General features: G+C 37.1%; 1 protein-coding gene across 6 annotated transcripts in view; it reads left to right on the forward strand.

Moving 5' to 3' along the window:
• Window positions 1-11893, forward strand: part of LOC106621288 (uncharacterized) — a 186277-nt gene extending 174384 nt beyond the window's left edge. For 4 of the 6 annotated variants that reach the window (XM_036363394.2, XM_036363424.2, XM_036363398.2 and 1 more), the window contains 9 exons: window positions 8605-8796; window positions 8857-9263; window positions 9318-9533; window positions 9604-9937; window positions 10060-10326; window positions 10390-10573; window positions 10681-10887; window positions 10953-11154; window positions 11210-11893. In XM_036363394.2, the coding sequence (XP_036219287.2) occupies window positions 8605-8796; window positions 8857-9263; window positions 9318-9533; window positions 9604-9937; window positions 10060-10326; window positions 10390-10573; window positions 10681-10887; window positions 10953-11154; window positions 11210-11336 (2136 nt within the window). In that variant the 3' untranslated portion in view covers window positions 11337-11893. The remainder of the gene's footprint in view (window positions 1-8604; window positions 8797-8856; window positions 9264-9317; window positions 9534-9603; window positions 9938-10059; window positions 10327-10389; window positions 10574-10680; window positions 10888-10952; window positions 11155-11209) is intronic. The other 2 variants (XM_036363411.2, XM_036363429.2) reach the window with 1 other exon arrangement.

Raw genomic sequence — 11893 nt, forward strand, 5'->3', positions numbered from 1 at the left:
GAAAGCCGCCAACACGTCACACCCCCCTCCTTAAACACTGAGGATTTCGATGTGGGTGGTCAAACCAGTCCTAATTAAATATGCGTGTCGTACTAGCAATTTTACCCGAGTGCTGTACAGCACAGTTATGTGAGAGTATTCAAAGAGAATCGATTAGCTCGAGACTCTCCAAGTTCAATGACATTATCATCAGTTGTTAATGTATTCAGCGAACATGTTAACAGCAAACACAAATCTTGCTTCGCTTTTTGCTTTAATTGGTATGTCTAAGAGAAGTGGCATCATTTGGAACACAAACAATAATTTAGAGACTCACCGGACACTCTTGCATACAGGAAAAGTTGCTACATAATGTGGTTTTGCATTTTTTGTAAACTGAATAGTGCAACAAGTCTTACAGCGCGCGAACCATTACTTCAATTGGACGAACTTTGGGAGATGAAATCAATCAATAAAACGACTGTCAATTGTAAACATAAGTCCGATTTGACTACATGAAACTATTTATATGGGATACGTCAATGTAAGGCAGTCTACGCGGTAAAATTGAACGAATATCATGACATACTATTTACGAACAATTAAAGCCAAAATACTGGTAATTTCTTTCGTAGTACAATATATTTGCATGGCCCAGTGTAAAATTTGTATATGTTTTACCTGATATAATTATGATGCTCCCGTCGAAGTTTCAAAATATCGATTACATCAAACTATTTACTGCGTCTTCGCTACAGTGGATTTCTATAGTAATCATTGATATGAAGCCTTAATAAATCAGCTATTTTGTAGTTCGCTTATTTTACTCTTTTAAATTATGAAGCCTGAAGTTGTTACCCTTATTAGCCCTGGTACTAAAACAGTATTTTATGTATATTGCTTATGATTACTGATCTCAGTAAAGTATAAAAACGCTAACGCAAACAATATTTCTTTGTTTATATTTTTGAGAATCTCTGTTTAATTTAGAGTATTTCTCAAACTGGTACAAGAGTTCGTAAACTAAAACAGAATTCAATGGCAAGCCATTCTGTCGTTATATTTAGTAAATTTGATAATTGCCAGGTTCATTGTAAAATTACTAGATTCGTATTGCCTTCTCAAGTTGACTAATATCGGCTATTTAAACAAAAAAAAGAAACATATTTATTAACTACCAATTTATTAGGACAGCAGCTTTATGCAGCTTTTAGGTACAGTTTCATAAAAAACTCGAAAAAGTTTACTATCATGTAGTACATTGCAGTAGACGCGTAATGCTAAAATGTTAGTCGAATCTAATAAATTTATAAATAAATGCGTTAGAGACATACAATTTTACACCCGATATAATACAAAAAAGTTTTGTCGGAGCTATCCCAGGACCTACTCGACTCCTGTCACAATGCAAAAATTTGAAATCGCACACAACCACACCTACTTCCCATATAACACAATTTTAAATCTTATTCTTCTCTGTATAAACCGTTTAAGTTGATAAAAATGTGTGATATTTTAATAAAATGAAGTGGACAAGGTTTCTTAATAATTATAAAATTATATTAATAGCTTAGCGCTGAATATGAATGGAGTTGGTCTAGACATGTCGTATAATCAACACATATTTTGTAAAGCACTTGTATAATTGTTCAGTTTATTTGAAGCCTAACTTTAACTGACAGATCTGGGCTTATTTGCTTTGGAGATGGCCAAAGGAAAATGTTTTAAGCACAATTTCAGTTTAAAATGAAAATTAAGAGCTTGTTTACGTTGGTTCCTTATTTTTACGACTAAAACTGAAAAAAAAACAATCAACTTAGAAAAGAAAGAAAGAAAGAAGAAGGGGTTAGCCCTTACATACACACATATTTTTGGAATTCTAATTACACTTATGGTTAAATCGGATCTCCAACAGCTGGGCATATGGAGGTCAATTACCGGTATAAACCTAAATCGCCAACATATGTACATACAAATATTACAAACATGTCCATATGCTTCCCATATGCATGTTCGGACAGTTGAAATGCTCTGCTTTATGTCGGCACGAGCAAGTCTGCTGCAATATGTGTCCACGGCACATGTGTAAATCAAACCGGATATCCATATCATACGAGCATACATACATATGTGTTAATACATCCTCACAAAAATACACATCCACACATACATTTCACCATACGTACAAACAAAGTAGTGTTGATCCGTTTAAAGCTGCACCGTGCCAACGCGCTCAAAGGCCAGATGGTCGTATAGAATGTTGCGGGTGTTTGGGTGTATCCACCGCGAATCTTAAGCACGCTAATTCATCATATGCATGAGCACCATTTGGCCCTGAGTGGCGTCCAGCAGCGTTCCTGCCGTTCGGTCATCAACAGCGTTGGCATTTTCGTACGTCCTCTAGTTTAAATTTTTTCGGCAGTGCTGCTAGTTTGCTTTCTTTTTCTTTTAGCTATGTTGCTAACAGATTTATTTTGTTGGGCAAAAGTTTTCCCATCGTTTGCACACTTTTTGTAGCTGCCAAGTTTCGTTGCTCTTTTGCCGGTGTTCCCTTGTAGTTTTTTGAGTTAGTAAAGTTTGCATTCCAACGAGGCGTATTAGCGTCATAATGGGAGCGCATGTCTTGCCGCTAAGTGTCGAGGGCAGCGTGTTTACTTTCCCACTTAATGGCTTCGCTGCACACCAACAATCCTTTTAGGGCTTTCGTTTGCAGTTTTACTTATTTAATTCGCGATTTTATTTCTCTTACCAGCTTTCCATTTCAATTTTTATACATTATCCTACTTTTTTTTTGTTTTGTCACTTTAAGGCTTACTGAACTAAGTGCTTCCGCTTATGTTCCTCATCCCACCAAGCACATAATACCATTTGAGGGTGTGGATAAAAATTTTGTATTTGTAAAGCCATCGATTAAGAGCGATATCTAATCCACATTTCAGCACTCTTAAAAGACATTGTTTCTAGGACCTATAAGCAGTAAAAGAAAAAACTTCCTTCAAAACCCACACACTTAAAGTTCGTAAGTAAAATGTCAAAATAATTGCCGGTTAAATTATCGGTGAATACAAATAATATAGTTTTAGAAACGCCCGATGCATCGCGCGCAGCATCCAATATTCGATCGACATAATCTCCCAGCAAAGTCGGTATGTCGAGCAATAATGGATCGGTTTCGCACCACGATACTCTAGTGAATAACGCGCATCCTCTATGGGCAGAGAGAATCATTGGTTTATATTTCTTCAAAAATGTCCATTATGTTGCAGTCAATGGTCAACACCATAGAGCCATGATTAATGCCTTTTTCGTGCCTGAATTACAAGATGTCGATGAGGACGGCCTTAGGTTCCAACAACACGACGCTACATGCCACAGTCAACTGAACAATCAATTTATTGAAGGAAACTTTTGGTGATCGCATTATATCGCATCGTGGACTTGTGGCGTGGCCTCCAAGATCCTACGATTTAGCAACGGTGGACTATTTTTGTGATGTTAAGTGAAATAGCTTGTCTACGCAGATAAGCCCGAGAAGATTGACGCTTGAGAATATTCGGACCATTACAGCTGACATACGGCCCTAATTGCTACAAAGGGGATGAAAATTGAGAAAAGTGGCAAACACTATCTTTATAATAAAGCTTAATTCTTGGCCGTAACATTAAATTGTATGTCTTTTATTTCGTCTTGAAAACCACATGTTACGCTTGTACCGCATTTAGTTACTTCCTAATATTTTACCGTTCGACAGTAAAAATTCTCTCCGCTCACAATTTTTTGCTTTGGTGCCACTTTTTCCTTTTGCCTTCTCAGTCTTCAACTCTCATTATTCACACTGCATACATAGGTATGTGTCTGCATAACGGCAGTTGCTATAATTTTTGGTTCAGCAATAAAACTTGATGGATGACCGGCAGAATACACCACACGACACCAGCATCACCTCGATTGCCCAGTAGCAGGACGAACATTGCACATTAGCTTTGACACCAGCAGTTGAATTTTGCCGCATCCTTTTGCCAACCGATCAAAGCATGGACCGTCAACGGGCGCTTTAAACGACCAGCATGCATAGGGGCAAACATCAGTACAATGAATGTGAATTCTGCCCTAGTCATTACTAGAGACCGCCGCAGCGCTTAATTGCTATCTTTGCGCGGGCACTACCGTTATTCATCTTGCACACTTCCAGCTAAATTGGCAAGCACATTGCGATTGCCGCGCTCCAGCGTTTATCCAAATTATATCACTATGAGGCAAATATACATAATTTCGGCATTGAATTTAAGATATGTATTGTTATTCAATTTCTGAAATCACTTTTAGGTGTAAAACATGATTCTAAATATACTTTACCGATGGTTATAAAAAACCTGAGATGGTATTTGAATTCCTGTTGATTTGGGTTCACACGCAGAGCGGAAGAGCATCTTTACTCAAAAAAGTCCCGTTATTTTTTATTATAACTTGCTTGCAATGTCTACTCAGATAAATGTATAATAATCATTTCAGTGTTTGATTTTGCTTATAAACAATGTAGTGGCGAGCTTTGTTTTACAAAATTGTGGAAAAACGCGCAAGTGAAATTGATGAGCTTAACATCAAATTTAGTATTTCGATAATATTTGTTTATCGCACTATTGATCATTTTTCTCAAAAGTCTACAGTTGATAACAGAATGATAAGTGGCCGTCCTCGCATGGTACTTATTCGATATGATCTCCACACGAAAGTCTACCGTCGGTGAACCGATCAGCTGGTCGGCTTCTTTAGTGGCACGTGGTCAATGGCCACGAAAGTATTCTTTTTACAGATGAAAAAATGTTCATTGTTGAAGAAGTTTTTTGTAAACTTAAACTTTTTTACTTTTTTAAAAAGAGGGGTTTAAACTGGGGCAAAAGATTACCAACAGAATATTTTAGCAGGCGGGAAAAGCAGTTTAGCAATACTCTCTTCGATGTAGAGCATTGGATCTTCCAGCAAGATTATGTTCCAGAATATAGGCCAAAACAACCCAGCTGGGCTCAAAATCAAAGTTGGAGAAAATGGCCTGTCAAATACCCAACATAAATTTTGAGAGTCTCAAAACATCTTTGGATCGAGCAGCCTCATTATTACCAATAGAAACCCTGCGGGCTGAAAATTGATCAATCGCTCATTTAATATATTCATTACACAAAATAACTTTATTAAAAGATGTATTATAGTTTTATTTTTGTAACGACCCGAACTTGTACCAGAACTTTATGGTGTAAAGCCTTTGAACATATACAAGCTCTTTAAATGGTTAGTGTATACCTTATTGAAATGGAACCATAATACCACTCTCGAAAATCGGACATGATTATCTCACATTCATGAATTCAATGCGAAATTTTCCACATACAGCTACTATCAACTAATTGGGAACAAAAGTTCTGCCATTGCAAGTTTCCGATTTTTATCAAAGACTAACGAGATAACGGTAATAATTGAAAGTTCAGGAGCTGATTCTGACGTGACAGCTTATTTTAAGCAATTTAGACAAAAGTTTATCTTGATTTAAATATTTTTGCAAAATTTGCACTAAGTTATAATTGTTTTCGGTTTTAAAATTGCTCATTGGTCATAGATCATAGGTAGCGCTAAAATTTGTACACCTGCTATGCACGAATCAATTATTGATGCTGGTATGACGTATCAGACTGTTGCAATACAGTTAAATTGATCCAAGAAAAAGGTATTTGGTACACTAAATCATTTTCAACGGTACCATACAAAAAATGTTTCTCGTAAAAATAGACCATGCAAAACTCAATCCACCTGGATCACTAGATTGTGTGCATGTCAAAACGCGGTCCGCGAATGAGTGATGCCGACATCAAGAGGAAAATTTGGAATAAAATTAATTAGAAATTATCAAAACGCACTGTCGCTTGTAGTTTGGGTGAGACTAGTCTCCATGGTCGCATTTCCCGGAAGAACCCATTATTCAAGTCAAAGAATGCGTCGTGTCGAATCATCAGGATAATGATCCAAATCTCAGAGAACTTCTTACAAAACAATTATTTGAACGAAACTCAGGTTTTGACTAGCCATCGTCCAGTTCAGATCTCAATCCCTTTGAGCATTTATGAAAGTATGTCAAACAAGTTGTAGCTCAATAAACCATCACCAATTGCGACATGCTCTATGAAAAATGTAAAGAAGCTTTGTATACCATACCTGTTGAAATGTGCAGGCGTCTCATATTGTCAATGTATCTTCGGTTTGGTCCCTCATTACAACAAAATCGATATGAATATATGATATAAAATCGAATCAAATGTACAAATCAAAGCGATTTTTTTGACATAGTATGTGAAAAAAGTTTGTCAGCGTTCTGTTGAATTGTGCCAATGTACGCGATAGAAGTTCCAATATAACAACTGTTTTCCTATATGATATATTATTAAACAATTTATTTTTTTTTTTTAATTTTATCGTTTTCGGGGAAAGTTAAGCTAAAAAGTACAGAAATTTTATATTGTAGAATATGTCAATTACATTAAGTAAAACCTATTTATTTAGATTTGCCAACATTTATTATTATCTCTACATAAAGTGATTTGTTGGTCCTAAGCCACTCAAACACATTAATAGTTGTATTGTGGATAAACAAGCAGTTTTCTTTATCCAGTTCTTCAACTGGGTTTGAACCACTGAAGATTGTACTTGACTTTTCGTCAGAGTGTACTTTTATATTGACATTTATTTATTTGAGACATTAATGCCGTGTTACTGGCTTCGAACTCCTCTGCGAAATCTTATATAGTATGAAACTTTAAATTCCATTATTTAATCACAAATATTTTACACATTTCCAACATCGTAAGTTTTGAAAAGACATCTGCACATGGCGTTCTACCCATGGTAAAATTTTTATTTACACCTCACAAAATTAATATTTTTTCTGGCAACGGCTATATTTAAAAAAAAAAAATTAAAATATTTAATCGAGTTATTCATTATTGTTACATATCAACACTGGAATCCTGGATTTTTAAATTCGATATATTTTTATACACTCGCAACATGTTGCACGGTTGGGTGCTTATTTGTAACATCTAAAACTAAGCGAAATACGAGTTGAATTCTAGATGTCTGTCCGTGCTTCCTTCCGCCTGTACAAGCGATAACTTGGGTAAAAATTGTGATATTTTGATGAAGCCTGATACTTTGTACACGTGTTCATTTACCCTCTAAATAGAATGATATTGGATCGAATTATTTCCACGCCTTTAAAATGCTGTTAAGCGCAAACTTCAAAATGCTACGACTATGTTATAAATTAAGCTGAAATACTTAAACTTGGGACAGAGGTTCACTAGATAAAAATTTATTCTTAAAACTACTCAAAACTTATTACTTCGCTATATTAAAACATCATAAGATTTAAAATAGTTTTTCCGGAAATTTCGAAGAAGTTCAATTACATTTTAATGCCGAATTTTTTATGACAAAAAGATGAATAATGAGCTCGGAAAAAAATATAACGAATTTCGACTACTATTAGCATATGTTATACGATTCAGTTTGTATTTATTATACTTAAAGGGCAATCAAATATGCGATACCACAAGCTAATTTACATTAGTTAAATTGCACCGAAAAGTGTATTGTGGCTTATCCACATTGCACTAAACAAGTGACACGAATAGTGTCAAAAGCCCAGTACGAAGAAGTGGCGGTTAGAAATATTAAATGTATCTGTTTTGTTGATTACTACTATTTCTATGATTGAATTTGGTATTCTTATTCTAATGCCGCAAGTTAAGAAAACAATCATTCTGAACAACTTGACTTCAAGAAATGTTAAACAGGAGGTACTGAAGTGTCTTTTAACAGAGACTTTCCTGAAGGGTTTATGGAGTAAGTCTCTGCTTTTACTCTACGAAACCGCAATTCATTTCGTCTTCGTATTAAACGTAACTGTTGCGTTTGTATGTTGGATAGTCTAAAGCTAAATGTTTCAGTTTCGCAAATAATCAATAAATAATGGCTCGGCTTTTAGTAAACCACACTAACAAACCTACACACAGACACCGAAATTAGAACGCCAATTAAATTATCAAGAAACAAAAGGCAACAAATTTAGCCCCCCACCTCACCCAGCTACCTTAGTATTGAACTAGATTTGAATCAAAAATTTCCTTAGTGCACTTGGCTTATACATTTATTTCTATCGCTTTTGCATCTATTTGTAGTTATTTGTTTACGTTAATAGGCATCCTCCATTAAAACATGTGTCAGTTTCAATCAACATTTATTTATATTTTAAACTGCAAGCATACCTATATATATATAATATTTATATATATATGTACTTGATTGTTTCCAAAAGTAATTGCTCTAATAATCTGGAGACACACTGTAGTTTTTCCTCGTAGCCCAACTTAGGCACCATTAACTAATTTCCTTGCCTCACTGTCTTAATTGGTATAAGAACAAGAACTTTCTTGTATCGGCATAAAAATCTTCCACTTCCGCTGTCCAAACCTAATTTTTCCAGTTTTTGTGATCAGCTCTGTCAGCAAATTGGTCGCAATTTCTCTAGTTTTTTTCGGTTTTCAATACAAGAGACGACTAACTCCAGTGTTTTTACAGGACTACGTGACGGTTTACGATGGCTATACAACACGTGACCCAGTAGTGTTGAAGTTTTGCGGCGGCGGGCAAGCGGTGCCGGCAGCAGTGTCCAGTGGACCAGAGTTGTTAGTGGAATTTACAACTTCGCCCTTTGGCACATTCACAGGCACATCTTCACAAGTGTTGCCGCTTTACGGGTTTCAGTTAGACGTATGGATGTTATGTGTTAGATTAGTCAATTTAATAACTTATTCAACAAAATGTTTGCAGGTTGAAGTGGTTTTCGTCGATGTAATGAGTCCCACGTATTCGAAGAACAAAAAACCGTGTGAGTTTTGGATACGCGGTGCTGGACGTGGTATACTTGAAAACCCAAAGCATTCACTGGCACCAAACACCACTTGCCTTTATCATTTGCAAGGCATGGGAGTGTTTAAAACTTTCGATCATCTGAGCTTGTCGCGCCGAACAAGTGCACAAGGTATGAACCAACCGCTCTCCCGTTTCAAGGTGTGGATTTCGATGATGAAATTCAACCTAGATCCTGAATTCGGGCAGATGGATGAGACATCAGTAGGCGCGATTGGCGTGCTGCAAACACATGAGGATTGTAGTGGCATGCTACGCATCTGGGACGGCGCTTTAAGGGAACCACCGGCATGTAAAGATCTTAACTGGTAAGGGAACAAATATTTCCATCGAAATTTGATATTAAATATATTATTTTACAGTGCTAGCGATGTACCTACACACCCGTTAGTCTCACATTATAGTCACAATTCGACAAATGTTATTGCACGTTATTGCCGCGGTACTGTACCACGCACTTGTGATCGTTCGAATATCAACGAGACTTATGCGCGGCCATGCACGATATCCGAAAGTTATGTGTCAAGCAGCGATAGCATAACACTTGAACTGAAGAACACAGAGTCTACTGTGTTGCGGTAAGTGTCAACTACATGGATGCGGAAGTCTTTACTCTATACATAAGTTCAACTTTTTATTTACATTTAGTCCACTGGAATTCAAATTGAAGTACGAATTCATCGATCTGCATCAAGACGGTCTTCCGCTAGCTGGCGGCGAGAACGATTGTAATCGTAAATTCGTCAGCAGCCTTATGGATCGGAAAGACCCAGCCATCTTTCGCAGCGTGCGCAATATATTCCTGTTTGGGCGTGGCGGTACACGAAACTTAAAATGCATTTACAAGTTTGAAGGTCAACGAGGTGAGCGTATACGCATCAAATTACGAAAAGTTACCACACTAAATAGGCCATGCATGTCGCGGGTAGATGAGGACATAAATCGTTCCTTCTGCTATGGCGATACTAATGCTCGCATCGAGGTAAGTAAGCCGTAAAGTTAATGGAAATAGTTAAATCCCTACAGAACTATGTGTTTAGAAACATATTAATTTTATCATTCGAAAAATCTCTGCTTTCCTAATAGCTAATTTAAATTTTCTAGATATTTGAACGTCCCTACCACGACTCGATTTTGTTGCCACGCGGTTGTCTATGCAACTCCTCGAACTCGTCACATCTACCTGTAGAGTACACTTCAACCAGTCGTGATCTCGAAGTCCACTTTACTGCGATAAATATGACTACACTTGACGATCCGGATGCCATCAACTTCGAGGGCATGTTTGAATTCATTAAAGGACCAGCAAGCTGCAAAGATGGGCGACGCAAGTTCGGCCCCAGTGGCACTATCCACATGACATTCGGTGATGTGAGTGTGGTTTACCTCGTACTATAAAAACCGAATTAGTATATTCAATATTTTCATTATTAGATGGAATGCCGCACGCGACCTTGGTTAATAGAACCATCCAATGGTAACAAATTTCTATACGTGCGCCTCAAATCAATATTTTTGCGTAAATACAATCCCAGAAAAGCAATGAATACAACCATAGTGGGTACCAGCTCTTATCGATGCGAAACAAAGGCGCGAGTTGTGCTTACAACTTCTGAAGGTAAATTTAAAAATAGTGTAAAACGAGTACTGGACTGTATACAATAGACTAAGTGGAGTTTAACTTCTTGTTTTGGTCCTTTCTTACCATAAAACACATTTTTTTAGGTTTGACTATAACGGCGTGTCCGCTCTCACCCGATTCAAAGGCCTACGAGTTTGTGGAAATTTTTAGCGCTGGCTGGAATGAGCGACCCATTTACTCAATTGCGAATCGCTCAAAAGCCATTAGTGTGGAATATCTACGCCCTGAGAATGGAGATTTTACATTTAATTGGATGGAATTGGTTCCTAGACCAATATTAAGTATTGCAGGTGGGCTTGGTACTTATATGCTTTGTATTGCCAGGCAAAATAAATTATTTCTTCAACTCATGCAGAAGACTGTCAGTACAAGTGTTCCGAGCTCGGTGCTTGCGTCAACGCGAGCGTTTGGTGCGACGGCATTGTACACTGCCCTTCCGGAGACGATGAGACTTTCCTACAGTGTTCGGCCATTATGAAACTGCCCACTGAGATATTAGCCACCTTGTGTCTCATCATTGTGTTGCTGTGCTGTGCGTTTGCCGCCTTCGCATACAAGTGAGTGGCATCTCCCAGAACATCATTAAAGGGCAAGCAGAAAAATCTCATTTAGACATTTTGCTTTCCATTGCAGGAAAATCAAGCGCAAATTTCGTGGATCATCGGTGCTGCAGACGCGCCTGAAATCATTGAGTTCTATGGATACTGCTGTACTGGAAGAGAAGGAAGTAATTTGCTGACAAAACGACAATTCTGTGCGATATGTTGAAATCGATCGTGTGACCACAGTCTGACCACTTTCGATCGCAACTTTCAAATTCGTGCAGAATTGTGCCCCGGAACTATTCAAAACGATGCCGACAATGGCGAAGACACGAGTATTCGTTTAAATGCGAAGCTACAAACAAACCACAAAACTCATGCGAGTATGTGTTCGACCCGATTCACCTGTTTTATGCATTTGAATTTTATTCGAAAATTTCGTATGTAAGTTTTTACCCGTCAACAAAAATTTCATATTACACAACTCTAGCTCTCGTCTTTACGCAATGATCTCTATTTTCAATATAAGAAAAGGCAAAAATATACTTTTTTACAACTCATTTTAAGCCGAAAATTAAGACAAGGATCAAACCCAGCAAATGTTTTATATAAATAAGCGCATACGTGTGTACAATATGTAATCCTAGTCTAGCTATGTAAAAATGTACTGTGCAAATGTCATTTATGAATGTATGTGTGTATGCACACACGACTCGAAAAGAAGCTTTAATCATACTAAAAATTGTGGGTTGTT

The sequence above is a fragment of the Bactrocera oleae genome, chromosome 6 (genome assembly GCF_042242935.1).
Source record: "Bactrocera oleae isolate idBacOlea1 chromosome 6, idBacOlea1, whole genome shotgun sequence".
NCBI lineage: Eukaryota > Metazoa > Arthropoda > Insecta > Diptera > Tephritidae > Bactrocera > Bactrocera oleae.